The following is an 18,949-nucleotide window of genomic DNA, read 5'->3' as shown; positions in this document are numbered from 1 at the left end:
TATATTTCGGGCACAGTCATTTTCTCCCACTGATTTTTTCTCAGATTCAGACTTATTGATATATGTTTCCAAACCAGATCAAAAACACTTAGGGCATTTCCGCACATCGAAAAAAATAGTGTTACTCCAGCGTAATGGCGTAGCACTAAATATTATCACGCCTCCAGCCACTCCTCACCTTCTTTGGAAATGTTTAAACATAAGATGGATAGACATCTGACAGAAAGGATGGTTCTGTGAAGGCTCAAGGGGGTAGCAGTTGACGGTGTGTGAGCGAGAGGGTTGTGAGTGTCCTGCATAGTGCAGGGGGTTGGACTAGATGACCCAGGAGGTCCCTTCCAACTCTCTGATTCTCTGATTCTGATTCTTGCTGTCTCACTTCCGTCTGCTGCCTTTTCATGCTTCTCACACTTCACATTGCCTGCTGGAAATGGTGGAAGAAAGCAATAAATATAAATATGTATTTTGTTATATAAATATAAATAAATAAATAAATAATGTATAATTTATTTATAAATAAAAACATTTACACGCAACTCTCTTCTGTCTGTCAATCAATCTTGGCAACCAATACCCTTTCCCCATGTTTTTAAGCAGTGGCCCCCAACCTTTTTATCACCGGGGACCACTCAACGCCTTTTACTGAGGCCCGGTGGGGGGGGTAGTTTACTCCTCTGCTCTCAACCACTGCCCTAACGCTCTCTGATCGCTATGGTAATGTTTAAACAACCCTTCAAAATAAGAGACAGACACGCCACAACAATGAACATAAGGAATTTTAACTCATGACAAAGACAAATCAATGGGAACCCTGAGCTTGTTTCTCTGCAACGAGATAGTCCCGTCTGGGAGTGATGGGAGACAAGGACACCCAAAGTGTGTTGTAAAGGGCCAGGGCGGGGGGGAGAAGGCGTCCTTCGGGGCCCACCTCCAATTAGTCGAAGGACCACATGTGGTCCGACGCCCACAGGTTGGGGATCGCTATTTTAAAGGGCCCATGATGCCCACTAATTTTTTTTTAATTCAGCACTCTGTGGAAATGCGTATGCATAGTTCTTTTTTACTGTTACCCCTTATGGAATCATGAGTCTTGATACTTAAAAAATATATATAATTCCTGATTGGGGGGGGGGAGACTTTAGAGAGGCATGCTTTGTGTAACAATTTTTGGGGAAAATAATTTTTGGCTTTGCTGCACACTTGTACACCTATTTGTTGTTCCAGACAGTTCGTTTAAAAAAAAAATCCCGTCCCTGGGAAGAGGGAGGTGGGTGAGAGGATGGGACACTGGAGGCGGAGATAGTGCTTCTTCGGCTCCTCACATTTCTTTAGCGTGTGGCCTGCTGGTTGCTCTCCTGTAGCTCTAGCTTTTTAGTTTGGGGAATCCACTTCGTGTAATTCCCCAGCTAGTGCTTTAAAAGGGAGGATGTAGAAGCGGTTTGCGACGTCATGCGGAGCGACGTCATGTTGCCGACGTCATGAGGAGAGGCCGGAATATAATGACTACGTAAGGTAAGGATTTCGCTACATTTAATGGGTGCGGAAAGGCCCTTAAAAACCCAGAACAACAGTATAATTATTAATTATTACCAAATATTGTAAAACAGTAAGTGGTAATAACATTAGGGAATTTATAATAATATATTAAACAGGAATAGTTGAAAAGGAAAATTAAATCATCATAACGAGTTCCCAGTGTTTGACGTCACTTGTAAGCTACAGCACAATATTAATCTGCCAGTTTAGAGACATCCCTGTTTCCTTCTGATTTTTTTCTGCTTTTTTAACATTATACCTTTAATATAGTTGACAACGAAAACACCAGGATTGTTCTTCATTTCTGTTGTGCTGCTACTTCCTTGGTCAGGATACAAATTTCAAGAACAATCCTGGATTATTGTTGTTATTATTATTAACAACAATATAGTAACATTATTAACAATATATGAACACATTATTAATACAGTGGCGGGAGGGAGAGAAATGCAAATTCGACATCCCATGGCGTGGAATTCATAATCTGCCCTGAGTTCCCAAAGACAAATCCCACCATAAAGATAAATAAAATAATACAAATTACATGGAGGGCGCGCATGCGCAGGTTGACCGCTTATTTCAGCCCCAGCAAACTACAACTCCCGAAATGCATTGCGAGGGGGACCGCCGCAACCCCCCGGCCCACACACGCACTCGCAGGGGAGGGGGGAGAGAAATGGCGACGCGAGACAACTTTCTCCACTTCCGATTTCCGCCGCCTACCCGCCAGGAGCGCCGTGCAAAAGAACGGGACGGTCACTCTACCTCCCCGCTCTCTATGGTCCCCTTCCCTTTCCTTCGGGAACCGGAAGCTTCCCCAACGACCCCGCCCCGTCCCCGCCTCTGCCGCTGTCGCGATTCCGACGCGCCGGCTCGAGGTCACGCGCGGCGCGGGCGGGTGGACGGCGCGTTTCCCGATTGGCCGCGGGTTGCTAAGAGACGGAGCGTGCGAGGGCGGGGCGCGACTTCCTTGGCCAACAGGTGGACGGAAGCTGCGCCAAATGGCTGGCGCGGCGGCGCATGCGCAACGGCGGCCTTCGCAGCCGGCTTCGCCGCGCCAGGAGGAGTGAGCGAGCGAGAGAGGGAGAGAGAGAGGGAGAGAGCGGCGCCCGAGCGCGGCCCAGGGACGAAGCAGGAGGCAGGAGGAGGAGGCCGCGGGGCCGGCCGGGCAGGTAGGCAGGGGGGGGGGGGAGGAGGGTACCTGGCGGGGGAGGGGGCGCGGCGGGCCCGGGGGGGGAGGAGGGGGGAGGCCAGACCCCGCCCTGAGGCCGGACAGAGCCGGGCGGGGGCCTGAGGGGGGGGTTGACAGGCCTCCCAGGCGCCCCCTCCCTCCCCCCCTGCCCGGGGAAAGGCGGCCTGGGCCAGGGGGCGGGGGCGGGGACGGGGGGGCACCTGCGGGGGGGGGGCTTCTCCTGCAAGGTTTGTTGACCGGGGGGGACCCCTGGAGTGGTTTCCGGGCTTTGGGGGGCCCGAGAAGTGGGCGCAGGAGTGAGGGACGGAGCCTGGGGGGGGGGGTTAAGATCCGGAAAGCGGGGCTTGATTCCTTGCTCCTCTTCCACGGGGTGACCTTGGGCCAGTCCCAGTCCTGATAGGGCTGTTCTCACAGAGCAGGCCTGGCAAAGTTCTCTCAGACCCACCTCCCTAACGGTGTCTGTAGTGGGGAGAGGAAGGGAAGGGGATTGGAAGCTGCTTTGAGCCTCCTTCGGGTAGGGAAAAGCGGCATATAAGAACCAACTCTTCGCCAATGAATCGATCATTCATTCACTATTTTTCCACTGTGCCATCTCAAGTAACCTCGTGGTTCCTGGAAGCCTCCCTGGGAGTCCTTGAGTTGGTCAGAGGGCTTAGAGGCTGAGGCCTCCTCCTGGTCCTGGGAAGAGGCCGTCCTCTTGGCACACAGGAGTTCCCTGGGTCAGGCCCCAGCGTCTGCCCTTGGAAGAGCCGGGTAGTGGGTGAGGTTCAGAGAGCCTGGGGAACAGCTGACAACAGTATTCCGCACACGTTGGGTAATGTGTCTTCCATGCACTTCAGAAGCAGATTTTCCTGTTTCGCATGGTAAAATTCAGCCGCAAAAGCACACAGTCGGAAGCACATTATCCAGCGTGTGCAGAATGACAGACTGAGTAGAGGAAACCGACCTTGTTGGGTTGAGAGTCCGACTGAGTATAAGACGGCTTCAGCAGTATTGAGTGGTTTACTCCCGCTGAATATGGAGATTTCCTTTAGTCACCTGGGCTAGTAGTCATTGATAGACCTGTCCTTGAATTTAATACCCTTTTGAAGCTGGCTACATCTGTGGCTGTCACAACATTTTAAAATTTATTTATTTTTATTAATTACGTTTGTAGACCGCAGCTCCTGGACCAGCCATCCCGTGGCAGTTAACAACATGAATACGTTAAACATGCAGCAGTCTTAATACAACTAAAAAACAATCCCACCCAGCTCAACCTCACCCCCCCCCCTCCACATACACACTGTGCCATATTTCTCAGGTCGGTGCTTAGAGGAGGGAGGGACCCAAGATATTCCCTTGCCCTGGCCTCAACCATATGCCTGGCGGAAGAGCTCTGTGTTGCAGGCCCTGCGGAGCTGTGAGTTCTGTTGGGGCCTTAGCTCTTCTGGGAGCTCATTCCACCAGACAGGGCGAGGATCAAAAAGGCCTTTGGGACTTGGGCAGCACCCAGATCAGGGAAACAACTTTTCTTACTCTTCTGTCTTGCTGTTGCTTTTGATTTCACCTTTCATCCAAAGAACTCTGAGAAGTCTGCACTGTTTTCCTCACTAGTCTTGCCCTCATGACCACCCTGAAAAGAAGGTGAAGCTGGAAAAAAATGTGTCACTGGTCTGAGGTCTGCCAAGGAGGTTCATGGCTGAGTGGGGATTTGGAAAGAAACTAGTTTGGTTGGCAGGACACTTGTTCAGGACAGGTCAGATATTCCATGCTGAGAACAATCTGGACCCGAGAGCCCCTGCTGCAGTAGACAGAATTGACCCACATGGACCAGTGATCTGTTTTTTTAGATGAGTTACGTTCATGCATCTCACAGTCCACAGGCAGACTAGGTAACTATTCCAGCACGTTGGCTCTTTCATTAACCCTGCAGTCAGAAACACATTTGAGCCCAGAGAATGAATAAGAAGAGCCTTGCTGGATCAGGCCAAAGGTCTGCCCAGTCCAGCATCTTGTCTCAAAGAGCAGCCTAAAGTTGCCCTAAAGGACCCACAAAGCATATTGTAGAGGCTGAGGTTTCCTCCTGATGCGACTTCCTGGCTCTGGCATTTGGAGATTTCGTCAATGCTTCCTTTGGTCTCTGTGCCTACCAGCATAGATGGACCTCTTCTCCAAGAGCCTGTCTAGTTCCCTTGTAGAGTCACCTGTGCTCCTGGCCATCACTACATCCTGTGGCTGTGACTTCCATAATATAGTTACTTGTTGAAGTACCTGTTTCTTGATTTCCATCATAGGATACTCACGCTTCTTAGTATAGAAGAGAGAGACTTCTCCACCCAGGATTCAATCCCCACTCCCCCATGGGCCACTCCCCCACATTCAGCACAGTGTACCTTACAGGCTTCCTGTGAGGATAAAATGGAGGATGACGTAAGCCACTTTAGGTTCCCAGTGGGGGAAAAGAAAACCAATAAATAAATCTGCTTGGTGGACTGAAGGAAATGTTTTGAAATAAATATGGCAAAAGGCAATTGGAATGTGGATTTTTAGAATCCGGCTCATTGATCATGGTGCGTGTATAGTCCTTTCTAGCTTCTGGTGAGTTAAGTAAGCATGCTCAAACTCCAGGTCAGTGGCTGTTTGCGTGATTTTTGATGGCTTCGGCTTATGTCCAAAAGCCTCTTCGGACATTCAAGAGAAAGCTTGTGTGTCAGTTTGTGGTGTTTATCGGTCGCAGGAGGAAGCAGCGTGAGAGGGACTTCGGCTTTGTGTCTCTTCAAACTGCTGGGACTGAAGATACTTGTTGTTACCTGCCCTGAGCCTACTGGGAAGGGCAGGCTATAAAAATAAAGTTGTTATTATTCTAGACATGCATGGCAGCTACTAAGGAATTAGGCTACTGTAGATCAGGGGTGGCCAAACTCTGGGGCATCTCCAGATGTCCAGATGCTGTCAGGGGCTCACAGTAATTGTCGCTCATAAATATCTGGAGATAGGACCTGGTCTTTTTGAACAGACATTCATATATGTGAATGTTAAAGAAGATGGTGTCATCATATCTAATTACTTTGCTTATATACTAGCATAGTAGACATATTTTTAAAAATTAGCACCAAAGCAGCAGCTGTTAAATCTGTTTGAAGATCCACGAAACAGGCAAAAGCCGTGTCACGCAGCTCGGCTGCCCCTTGACAGCTGGACGGGTTCGGGGTGAGCCCCCTTCCCAGCAGTTGGCGTTCTTGATTTTCATGGGATACGAAATCCCGTAGCTGTTGTTGGCTAGGGGGTTGTATTCCAGCACCTGCCCTTATAGGCTCCTGGGTGGCCAAAGTATACTCTGGAAGAGGGGGTATTTTTTTGGAGCCTTGCCTCTGGTCTAAAGGATTGTCTGAGCCCCTCCACCCGTCTTTATCTCCACTATTGTATTCATAGTGGAATGATTCTCCACCCACCCACCCAGTTAAAGTACGTCTAGGTGTCAGAATGTTCATTTTTGAGGGAATCTAGGCACCTGGTCTCCATGGAGCTTTCTGGCCAGTGCAGATACTTCCAATTTCTGCCTTGTCTTTTCTGCCACTTTTTAAACTGATCCCCCTCTGAATGCAAAACATTGCCATTGTTGGATCAGTGGACTTGCTCTTCAGGTATTGGGCCTCTGTTTTGACTTGTTGGCTGCGCACTCTTTGCTTTCTAACATTTTTGGTTCTAATAACTTTTCCCCGTTTTCGGTGGGTATTTTTTTGTATTGCTGTCATGAACTCTGGTTAAATATCACGACTCTTTTTAGAACGACAGCCGCCAGGTTTTTTGGGGGGCGAGCGATGCATATCTGACGGTGGCCTAATCCAGCAGTTTTAGTAAACCTGTGCCTGAGTATAAATGCTGAGGAGCCAGGCAAGATTGATGTCTGCATAGACATGCATAACATCGGTCTGCATTTTTTGTCACAACATGCAGACTCAAACTCCGCTTGTTTGTATGCACTAATTCCTGACTTCCGGGCTCTTTTACTATCATTGCTACTTTCTGCTTTTCTGCCTCCTGATAGCAAACTCTTCCCCCTCCTTTTTACCGTAAGTCGCATGTTTTTGTTGCTGCGGCATTTGATAAGACCATAGATGCAAAGTGCTCATTTGGGAGCCAATAGATTTCTCTTGCTGTGGATATCTGAGGTTCTCATTTTGGCTTTTTGAGGCAGGTCTTCCTGAATACAAAGGTCTAGGAAATAAGCACAAAGCAGGGTGTAATGCAGTGCAGAACTTTTCAGAAGGAAAGCGCCTTTGGGGATGGAGGTGGTAGAAGGCCGGTAAAAGATAAGACAACAGGAACAAGTGGGAAAATCTCTGTTCCAAGAACAGTGATCCAGATGATGAAAAACATGGATACCATTTGCCTCCAATTGGCTACCTTTACTGGGTTCTAAGTAAAGTATGAACCTTTACTGGGTTCATGTCAGAGTGTACAGTTTGGTGAAGCATTATTTGTGGGCTGTTTTCACATTCTCTCATTAACATATGTGGAACAGCGATCTGTCCTTGTCAATGAGTAATGCAACACGTGGAAACCCCTCCTCCAAATTTGACTGTGATACTCAGCAAATAGTCTCCAGCCAAATGCTCAATGAGTTGATGCTGAATAAATTGCTAAGTCGGCAAAGAGAGGGGAAATTGTCCGTAGAACGTGTGTATACCTTATGTTTTTTTTTTTTTTAGGTGTGTGATATTCATTAATCTCAAGACTGGTATGGTATTCAGATTTGGTAAATATTCAGGATTTTCTTTCTTTCTTTCATATAATATATCCTGTAGGGACCATTTTTTCAATGATCTCTATAGGTAATATGGCGACTCAATCTGGGACACTGAGGGGGAGGGCATTTTTTTGTAGGTAGAGGCACCAGATTTGCAGCATAGCTGTTGGCAGCTCTCCTATAGCCGCCTCCCAGTTTTAAAAAGATTGGACCAGGGGTACAATTCTGTAAGCCCCCAAAGAAGGTGCCCCCATCCTCCCTTGTTTTCAATAGTGTGGGAGTTGTGGGCCAAGCAGGCCCACGAGTGAACTCTGAAGCCATTTAAAGAGCTCACAGTCCCTTTTAAACATCTCCAAGCAGCAAGTTTACCCAGAAGGCATTTAAAGAGACTGCAATCTCTTTGCATGCCCTTTAGCTTCAGCTATCCAGCAGTCCTGAAGAATCCCAAACATTTTCAGGATTTTTTAGGCTTGATCATTTTAGATAGCCAAAATTCAGCCCTGATGTATATGTGGATGAAATAATACCCAGGAAATACTGAAAATATCTTTTTTTCGGCTGGGAATTAGCTGAATGCACTTCCCTAATCCTTTGGTGTGGCAAAAGTTACAGTGCTCCTAGCAGCTCACCTGCCATCGGGGCTCTCCTCCCAGAGTCACGGATCACTTCTCCCCCAGTGTCGTGGGCCCCTGCTCAGTGCTACCTGTGTGGTGAATCCTGCAGTCAAGCCAACAAATGTGGCACTGAGAGTTCGACTGAGTTTTTATTTATAAAATGATGCCCTCTACTTCCAGCATTTGAGATAGCTTCCAAGCAAAGCAACATCAGTCAACGTAATAATAAGAATTCCATAAAACCCACCACATAAAACCTGTCATGACCGGCACTTACACATTTCCTGGGCAATTTCAACAGGACCCAGCAGGACAATTGGACACTAAATGTATAAATACGATGATGAGGGAGGGGAATCCAGACCAGGAGAATGAGAACGGAGGGCCGAACAACAAGCTAAGGAGAACAGCTCTCTACAACAGGGCAGGAGAGGGAAACAACATATAGTTTTTAACAAAGCCTTGAAAAACACTCAAGGTAGATTCCAAAATGTTGTTTAAAAAAAACCCAAGGTGATCATCCAGCATAGAAAAAGTCCAGTGGACAATGGGGAACGATGGCCAAAAAAGCCCCCGTCTGACTCGCGGCATCCCATAATAATACAGGAAGTGGGTTATAAAAGTAGGAGGCAGTGCTGGGAATGCAAGACATGCAGCAGCAGACTGCAGTCCTGTTTCCTATTCCTTTATAAAATTGACCTAGTGAAAGCTCCGTTATGCAACCGTTATAATCCCTCCATAACAGGTGGCTGAGCTGTGACTCTCGTGATGTCCATGGACTACAATTCCCATGAGTCCATTCCAGCATGTTCTGGCAGGGGCTTATGGGAATAGTAGTCCCTGGACATCTGGTGAGCCACAGTTTGGCCACCCCTGCTCTATACAAATGTCAATGGTGTGTACGGCGTGTCTGGGCTTCCTAGCCCTCTGGAGTTTTCTACCAACAAGCTATCATGTTTAGTCCATCACAAAATGCTCTGTAAAAGGATGGGGGGGGGACACACAGTAATAGGAAGTAGAGTCCTGTAGCCCCTTGTGTCCGAGTCTCTGTACCTCCCCCTCATTGTATTTATTAAATTCTTTCCATTTAAGGAACTAATCTGGCCATCATCAATTTTATCCAACCTTCAATTCTGTACTTTTAAATTGTTTTCAGGGGGTTCTTTTACTTGGTTGCCACTTCACATTTATTTTTTTTAATTTTTTTTAGCCAATCCATAATTTTTGCAATGCTCCACTAAGGGCCAACGCATACATATTCTGGGAAGGGAAATGTTCCTCTCCGAATGCCAATTTCTTACAGCCAATTCGTTTGGAGTTTTGTTTGCATCGCAAAATGGACATGTACGTCCCCTTGTTATAAGTGCTGCGGCATTGCTGTGAGAGGGTTAATTTAAAATCCTGTCAAAAAAGAGTTTATTACAAAAGTAGACTGGCAGGTTTCTCAGAAAGGAGCTCCAGGTGAATAGGGGTGGGCGGCAAGAATCCCTGGAGTCTGCTTTGCCCGGCACAGTTCTTCTGGATCACGGCCGTTGCCTATCTGGGAGTCTCCTTTGTGAGACTTTGTGAGTCACGAAGGCCAATCCAACGGAGACCCGGCCTTTAGTTCTGGTGTCATCTGCTTTTCTCTCAGGACCTCAGGATTAAGAAAGCCTTTGAGAGCTCAGCTTAAGGAACTCAAGTAAACTTGTGACTGTTTCTAGGTTTGATTACAAGGGAGACCCCCAGTCACAGGAGCAAGGAGGGCACGAAAACTTAATTAGCCCCGTGCCTTGGGTTTGCCAGTCACTCCCACGTCCCATTATGAAACATTTGAGGGAGTGCCCGACACTGGGACGCATCAGGCCCCGTTGAACAAAGGCGGCTCTACAGATTCTCTCTGGTTCTTTGAGCTTCATAAAATTAGCCCTGATGTTGTCACTTCTGCTGTCCCTGTCCCAATTCAAGTGGACGGCTTTATTTATTTGATTTCTATAACGGCCTCTTCTAGCACAGTGGGCTCGGGGTGGTTTACAACATTTAAAACCATTCAAAGTTTACAATGTCCATATTAATAGTAAACCACTAAAATCAGTGTAAAATCACAGAACTGATCAGGCCAGCTAAGATTTGTTGGTGCTTCTGACATCCTGCCCACTCATTGCTTCTCTGGTTCAGGGAGGGTGGCCCCGGTCGATGCAGGGCATTGTATGTAGCTGTGGGCTTAATATGGCCTTTCTCAAAAAATTTTTACCATTGAGAAACCCCTGAAACATTCTTCGGGCTTCCAGAAACCCCAGAAATGGCACCATTGTGTCAAATATGGTTGGGAAGCCAAGCTGTTTACGTTGCCCGCCCAGGGCCTCTCCCCTTACCACCTCCTCCGGGCCCATTATGGCCATTAGGGGAGGGTCGACATGATATGACATATGTTGTTGTTAGGTGCGAAGTCGTGTCCGACCCATTGCGACCCCATGGACAATGATCCTTCAGGCCTTCCTGTCCTCTACCACAGCGGTCCCCAACCTTCTTGTAGTCGGGGACCGCCTCCAAGGGTGGGAGAGAGCCGGCGGCCCGGCCACAGCAGCTGCACGTAAACGCACACGCCAGCAGTGGGCGCAAACACGCATGCCTCTTCCCCCCCTCTCGCTGTGGGGGGGGACGGCAGGCGTGGCCGCTGGCGGCCCGCTACCATGCCCTTAGCGGCCCGGTAGCGGGCCGCGGACCGGGGGTTGAAGACCCCTGCTCTACCATTCCCCGGAGTCCATTTAAGTTTGCACCTACTGCTTCAGTGACTCCATCCAGCCACCTCATTCTCTGTCGTCCCCTTCTTCTTTTGCCCTCCATCGCTCCCAGCATTAGGCTCTTCTCCAGGGAGTCCTTCCTTCTCATGAGGTGGCCAAAGTATTTCAGTTTCATCTTCAGGATCTGGCTTTCTAAGGAGCAGGCAGGGCTGATCTCCTCTAGGACTGACCGGTTTGTTCGCCTTGCAGTCCAAGGGACTCGCAAGAGTCTTCTCCAGCACCAGAGTTCAAAAGCCTCAATTCTTTGACGCTCGGCCTTCCTTATGGTCCAACTTTCGCAGCCATACATTGCAACTGGGAAGACCATAGCCTTGACTAAACGCACTTTTGTTGGCAGGGTGATGTCTCTGCTCTTTAGGATGCTGTCTAGATTTGCCATAGCTTTCCTCTCCAGGAGCAAGCGTCTTTTAATTTCTTTGCTGCAGTCCCCATCTGGGCTGATCCTGCGTTGAGCAGGGGGTTGGACTAGATGGCCTGTATGGCCCCTTCCAACTCTATGATTCTATGATCTGCAGTGATCTTGGAGCCCAGGAAAATAAAATCTGTCACTACCTGCATTTCTTCCCCCTCTATTTGCCAGGAACTGAAAGGGCCGGATGCCACGGTATTCATTTTCTTGATGTTTTTCTTGATATGACCCAATAAATGTTTAACCTGGTGCAGCAGTGTGGTGCAGCCTGCTTAGGACCTGGGTTCAAATCTCCACTCACCATGAAACTCAGTGGGCGAATCACTGGCCCTCAACCAAACCTCCCTCCCAGATAGTGGTGCAGATGCAATGGAGGAAGGGAAGAGACAGTGTGGGCCACCTTGGGCTGCTTGGAGGAAGGGTAGACTGAAAAGGTACCAAATAAAATATTTTATTTGTTTCCAGCCAGTTGTATTGCATACTGAGCGTGACAGTTTCGTTATCCTGCATAGCAGACCCTGATGGGCTTACCCTTTGTGAATCTCTCTCCCCTTTTTTCCACAGTCATAGAAACCACGGTCCATTGCAGGAGTCAGTTCTGTCTTTGTGATTTCCCCAATGACCTCTTTGACCTAGTGGCAGTACTTTTCATTAGGGAATCCAGTTTGAGTACGGTTAAATTGGGTGACTAGCAAGGATTTACAGAGGCCATTTCATTTCCCCTTGTATCCCTCCCACAACTATTTGGTGTAGTGGTTAGGAGTGCGGACTTCTAATCTGGCAAGCTGCCAGCTGGGTGACCTTGGGCTCGCCACAGTGCCAATAAAGCTGTTCTGACTGAGCAATGATATCAGGGCTCTCTCAGCCTCACCCACCTCACAGGGGGTCTGTTGTGGGGAAGCCGCTTTGAGACTCTTCCGGGTCAGAGAAAAGTGGCATCTAAGAACTAACTCTTCTTCTTCTTCTTCAGTAATATTAGGGCTCTATCTCCCTCCCCTCCCTCACAGGGTGTCTGTTGTGGGGAGAGGAAGGGAAGGCGACTGTAAGCCACTTTGAGACTCCTTCAGGTAGAGAAAAGCAGCATATAAGAACAAACTCTTCTTCTGCTTTTCCTCCTCCAGGCAGCCCCCATATCCTCTCCCCCTTTCTAACTTCCTTTGCTCCTGTTCCCCATTCTGGGTTGGGTGACAATCTGATGTTACGATACATCGCAATTTGTGAACATTGAACTCTGTTTTAGTGCAGTATTTAAGTGCTGGCTGACCAACAAGCCACGGTTTGTGATATTCGAACGCAGAATTCCTTGTCTGTCCGATTGCACTTTCCTTGGACTCCTATAGAGGAAGACAGCTGCAAAGGAGGGCAGAAATCTTTGCCTCTCTATATGCTGCTTTCTAATTGACCTTCCTCCTTCCCTGAGCCTTTTTCCCACACCTCGCCCTCTGACAAAGACTCACCACGCAGGACTGTGCATCAGAAACAGCAGCCTCTCCCACAGGGAGCTTTTAAAAGGCAGCTGGATTAGAGATGCGAAATTTCTTGGAATCTTGAAGCTGAAATCTGTCCGTTCCCTCAGAATTGGGGTGGAACCTAAAATATATGCAGTAATTTCCTGTCAATCTTATACCTGCTTTACGGATTGAACAACATTAAAGTGCATCATTTTGCAGCAGGGGTGGCTGGACTGTGGCTCTCCAGATGTCCACGGACTACAATTCCCATGAGCCCCTGCGTGGCAAGGGGAATTGTAGTCCATGGACATCTGGAGAGCCACTGTCCGGCCACCCCTAATTTATAGCTTAGCATGTAAAATCGTACTATTTGGCACATAGTCTTTGACAGTTGCAGACTGCTGTGCCCCATTCTGCCCTAGCATGTGTGTCTTTCATTTTTGCCATCTGAGAGGCAGGGAAAGTGTTTTGAAAGATGAAGGTAGGTGACAATTCTGTGGTGAGCCAAAAGACGTGTACTAGTTGGACAGACACTCTCTTAGTCACAGTCGGCAGTCCTGACAACTTGGCTGGGGATTAACTATGAAATCACTGAGCTGTTTTGTGCTGCATCATCCTTAAACGTATCCTGGCTGGCATCTTGTTGGCGGCCTTTTGAACATCTTGTGTATCTCTACAGTGTGAGTCTTTCCTGGTGTTCCCTGAAATTTCCATTGGGAAAGTCCTCAGATTTTTTTCATGCTGTACGTTTGGAAGGGATTAACCATGGAATGAATGGAAAGTTCTACAAGGCCGTTGATCTCGTCTGCAAAGAGAATATTTCATGGGGAGCTTTTTCGATTATCAACATTTTCCGGTTTGCAGAACATGGTTGGGAAGCAGAGCTGCGGACACGCCTACCTGCGGCCCCTCCCCTTCTCACCCCCTCCAGGCCCATCATTGGACATTTGGGGATGGGGGGGGCAGGTCGACATGACCATATGTGGTCATATAAATCGGGTAGTCAACCTGTGGTCTTCCAGATGTCCATGGACTACAATTCCCATGGGAATCGTAGTCCATGGACATCTGGAGGACCACAGGTTGACTACCCCTGATATATAGATGTTTAACAAATTCTTAGTGAGAGAATATCTCATGCGAATTTTTGTTAATTGATGTACGTGGCAATTACAGTCCTTGCTCCTGGAAAGTTCTGGGCACTTGGCACATGGTCCAGTGCGCGACGCCCTCTCCCGGCCCGTGGCCTTTGCCTCTTGGGGTGATGTTGCTTAGTGAACGTGGCCTGTGGACCCTGGTCCACTCAGGAGTCCCTTCGCTTAGTGGTTCCTTCTTGTCTCTAAGCAGCAGTAACTGAGCCATGCAGAACCCAAAAGGGCTGACTGACCTGTCCTTTTTGATTCTGCTCCTGGGTAGCACAAAGGCAGCATTTAGCCACAAATGAATCCCTTTAATTGTTTTGTAACAGCCAGCTAGTATGTACACATGTGCAGGAACGGTGTGAATTCCAACATGGGGAAGGTGATCTAGATATAATTGAAATTCCGGGTGATTAGAAGGAATCTGTCGTGCTCCCTCAAGATATATGGGGCTCTGTTTTTTAATCTCTCTATGTGTTGCTCTCTGTTTATTTGTTTTGCTGAATGCATCCCCCCCCCCCCAACCTTTCTGCTCTCATAAGGGCCACTGGGGGAGTTAAGGAATTAAACACTGATTGCGGTCAGAAAGCATGAAGCCCGACAAAGACACATCAGTAAAACAACCAGCTTCCATTTAGCTCGCATCCTGATGCCCACTCAGTTTGGAAGGATCCTTTGGATTGTCCACACAGTCCTCTTGAGTTTTCATCGCCATGAATAATCGGGTGTCATCCAAAAATCATCTACCAACTGCTTATCTCTGGCACGAGCTCAAATGCGGAATGCTGGCTGGCTGGATGGCTCCAGGACACGCCCAGAGAAGAAGGGGCCGTCCAGGCCATCTAGTCTAGCGATCCCCAACCTGTGGGCCGCAGACCACATGTGGTCCGTCGACTAATTGGAGGTGGGCCCCGGAGGACGCCTTCTTCCCCCCCCCCCCCCCCGGCCCTTTACTTCACCCCCCCCCCGGCCCTTTACAACACACTTTGGGTGTCATTGTCTCCCATCACTCCCAGATGGGACTATCTCGTTGCAGAGAAACAAGCTCAGGGTTCCCATTGATTAGTCATTGTCATGAGTTAAAATTTCCATGAAAATAAAATGTTCCTTATGTTCATTGTTGTGGCGTGTCTGTATCTTATTTTGAAGGGATGTTTAAACATTACCATAGTGATCAGAGAGCGTTAGGGCAGTGGTTGAGAGTAGAGGAGTAAACTACCCCCCCCCACCGGGCCTCAGTAAAAGGCGTTGAGTGGTCCCCGGTGATAAAAAGGTTGGGGGCCACTGGTCTAGTCCACCCCTTTGCTGCATGCAGGACCAACCTAAAGCAGGAATTCTCAACCAGGGTTTAGTTTCTTCATGGCCCTGGAAGGGTTTCCCGAATGCATGGGAGTTAATTAATCGTGTGTGTGTGTGTGTGTGTGTGTGTGTGTGTGTGTGTGTATAAGGCTTGTTAAACATTTATTGGGGAATATGACCATATATGGTCATATCCCCCCTCCCCAAATGGCCAGTGATGGGCCTGGGGGATAGGAAGGGGAGGGGCCACGGGTGGGCGTGTCCACAGCTCTCCTTCACAACCATCTTCTGCACAGTTGTGCCACTTCTGGGGTTTCTCAAAGCCTGAAGAACGTTTCGGGGTTTCTTGACAGTAAAAATGTTGAGAAAGACTGGCCTGGAGCATCCCTAAGTATCTGTCCAGCCACTGCTTGAAGACCGCCCATGAGGGGCCGCTCACCATCTCCTTAGGCAGCTGATCCCACCACTGAGCTACTCTGGAAAAAATCTTTTCCTCTTCCACATGAAGTCACCTGGGGCCAGTGGCAGTTCTGTCAAAGCGCTCTCAGTCCATATGTTTTCTGGATTTCGTCAAAGGCACCCAGAATGACACAAATTGGCCTCCCCCCTCCCTTTTATCACCACGAAGCAGGTGAGAATGAGAGGGGATGACTGGCCCGAGGTTCTTCCAGTAAAGGTCACAACTATTTCTATACTGTTCAGTGTATTTTTGCCCTACCCGTCCTCCCACGGGCCAAGCTGGGATTTGAACCTGGCGAGTGCCTTGAAGGGACAGGGACTGCTGGCTAGATGTCCGTTTGGGAGCGTGCGAAATAGGAACGCCATCTAGTTCTGCATCCTTTGCCGAAGTTGCTCCTTAGCCTGCAGTGCCTTTCTCCATCCGCTGGAGCCCTTTGGGCCGGGGTCTTGTCCCAGATTTCTCCTAAAAAAAAGAAACACAGGCTGCCTTTCTTCGCACTGGGCTGTGGGCCTGGCTAATGCGAGCCGGCATCAGTCCCAGCTGAGTAGCCAGTGTGGGTTCGGCCCCCTGAATCCCCGTGGGGACTAAATGCACCCTGCCTTTTGTTCTCCATCCCCCTCTGACGCTTCAGCTGAGGGAGGGGCTGTTGAGCTCTTTCCTGTGTTAAAATTGGCCTTTCTGCCATCTGCCGTGAAGCCTTGCCGTGCACAAGATAACGATCTTTCCTGGAAGCCTTATAAGGTGGCCAAAGCGGAGCTCTGAAATTCTGCTTCTTTCTCAGGCCGATAGGCGGAGGGCTGACGGGGCATCCCGGGTTGACAAAGGAGCTTCACGCACATTAACTTCAGTCAGACTACTTCTATTAGTTTGCAGTTCAGGGTTGTTGTGCTGTTCCCCATTTATCCCCCCCCCCCAGGCAACTGGAGAGGTTTTCTGAAAGAAACTCCCAGGTAATCTCAACGTGCTGCCAAGCATCAGTGCTTGATAACCTCTGAGATGCAGAAGCCACAGGTCCTGGCTTTGGTATCCACTTGACTTCTAAGCTGATCAAAACCATGGACATGTTTGTGTGAAAACGTCATCGGTGTTTGTTTGCAGGGGACTCGTGAATCTGCCCCTTGGTTTCTAATGTTGGTCAGCCTGTGCAGACGAGCTTCCAGGCATGAAATAAGTATTGACGCGAGTGATAGTATCTGGCTCTTAAGAATGTCCGGATGGTAGGACCCGTTCTTCTGGCACGGGTTTCCATCACATGCCCCACCCCCGGCCTCTATGGAGTGAATGAACTTAATGAAGCTCCCTTCTACTGCATCAGACCCCTGGTCTGCCAAGGTCCATGTTTTCTGCTGTGATGGACTCAAGCAGTGGTCGTTCCCGCCATCGGCTTCCCGATTATTTTTACTGGAGATGCAGCCAGGGATTGAACCTGGGACCTTCTGTTTGCAAACAAGCCGTCTACGGCAGAGGGCCAGCCCCTACGCGTGGTGTTAGTCTTGTAATGGTGAACTGGAATGATCCCTGTTGACTTGTGTCATTATGGTAATGAAGAACTGGGAAGTGCTGGAACGCTGACTCAGGCGGAAAGCTCCTTTTGACCCTTGTCTTCTTTCTAATGACACCGTTTAGGAATCATGACAACTTCAGGGAAGGAGAACTTCCGACTGAAGAGCTATAAAAACAAGTCTTTGAATCCTGATGAAATGCGTCGCCGGCGGGAGGAAGAAGGCCTTCAGCTACGGAAGCAAAAACGAGAAGAGCAGGTACGGCGGAGGGTTTGTTCTAGTGGCCGGGCTGCCGGGAGATGACTAACGCTGGGTGAAAAAGCAGAGTGGAGGTTTTGCGGGCGGGCGGGCGGGCCTGCTGCACTGCCGGTTCCCTGACTTGGGGGGCTTGTCACCCAGGCATGTTGTCCTGGCGGCGGCCGCTGGCGTGTGTATCGGCAGGTGGGTTGTGGTCGGATCACTTCCCTTTGATGGCACAGATCCGCGTGATGGCCCCCAGTCAGCTCAGCCTGCTTCCCAGACCTTGCAAAGCAAAATAGATCCCAGAGCCCTGTGGGCTTTTCTCCCTGTCTTGCAGTGTAGCTGTATTGTAGCAGCAGGAGGTTGATTTTGGTGGCCAATCAGGGTGGCAGAGCCAGCGTGGCGTAGTGGTTAAAGAGCAGCAGACTCTAATCTGGAAAACCAGGTTTGATTCCTCACTCCTCCATGTGCAGCCAGCTGGGTGGCCTTGGGCCAGTCACAGTTCTCTTGGAGCTGTTTTCACAGTTACATTAGAACAGGGATAGTCAGCCTGTGGTCCTCCAGTTGTCCATGGACTACAACCAAATGCTGGCAGGGGCTCATGGGAATTGTAGTCCATGGACATCTGGAGGACCACAGGTTGACTGCCCCTGCCTTAGAGCTCTCTCAGCCCCACCTCCCTCACAAGGTGCCTGTTGTCGGGCAGGGAAGGGAAAGTGACTGTAAGTCCCACTGAAGAAGAGCCTTTCCCTACCCGAAGGAGTCTCAAAGCGGCTGACAATGGCCTTCCCTTCCTCTCCCCTCTGTGAGGTAAGTGGGGCTGAGAGCTCTGAGAGAACCCTCATTCAGTGGACTTGGGCCAGGCACAGTTCTCTCAGAGCCGTTTCACAGATTGGAGTCAGTTGCTCTTCACCTCAAGGTAGAGAAGAGTAGGGTGGAGAACCTCTTCTGCTGTTGCTTGGGGCCATTTCTTTTGCCTCCTGTATCCCCAGCTCCGGCATTTAGCACCCCCAAGTGCAAACTTTGTGGCTCCCTTTGTGGTCATACCTCAGTCCTCTGTGTGGGTTGTTCCCTCCTGCTCTTCAGTTTTGTTCTGCGGTTCTAAAATACGAGGAGCTGTAATCCCAATGTTTCTCCTTCTCTCTTTCCCTCCCTCCAGTTGTTTAAGCGCAGAAATGTTGCTACGGCAGACGAAGAAGCGGAGGAGGAGGTCATGTCCGATGGCGGGTTCCACGAAGCCCAGATGAACAACATGGAAATGACTTCTGTGAGTGGTCCGGACGATCGCTCGGCAACGCCACTCGGAGCTGTTACCGCGGGGGCCGAGTGCCTGCCTAAGGCTGTGGGGTTGGCTCTTATTTGTTCGCAATATTTATTAGCTGCTTCTCAGAGCGGAAGACCGCGGGTGAATTAGGCCATCACAAAGTCCTTAAAACGTCGAGCCGAGAGTGGCCCCGTAAAACTGGCAGGAGTCGAACGCTTGGCCAGCAGCTCAGCTGAAAGCAGTGATAAGGCCCAGAGAATGGGGGGAGATTCACTCCTTGACAGGGCGTTTATAGAAATGAGGCCCAGGGAACCTCTTGGGGCAAGTA

General features: G+C 49.2%; 1 protein-coding gene across 1 annotated transcript in view; it reads left to right on the top strand.

Moving 5' to 3' along the window:
* Window positions 1–2,452: 2,452 nt before the first annotated feature.
* Window positions 2,453–18,949, top strand: part of KPNA1 (karyopherin subunit alpha 1) — a 40,054-nt gene continuing 23,557 nt past the window's right edge. Inside the window, exons 1-3 of the mRNA XM_077346330.1 lie at window positions 2,453–2,708; window positions 17,242–17,375; window positions 18,517–18,624. Of these exons, the coding sequence (XP_077202445.1) occupies window positions 17,247–17,375; window positions 18,517–18,624 (237 nt within the window). The 5' untranslated portion in view covers window positions 2,453–2,708; window positions 17,242–17,246. The remainder of the gene's footprint in view (window positions 2,709–17,241; window positions 17,376–18,516; window positions 18,625–18,949) is intronic.

The sequence above is a fragment of the Paroedura picta genome, chromosome 7 (assembly GCF_049243985.1).
Source record: "Paroedura picta isolate Pp20150507F chromosome 7, Ppicta_v3.0, whole genome shotgun sequence".
In the NCBI taxonomy this organism is placed as follows: Eukaryota; Metazoa; Chordata; class Lepidosauria; order Squamata; family Gekkonidae; genus Paroedura; species Paroedura picta.
This window is presented reverse-complemented; position numbering and strand designations above follow the sequence as displayed.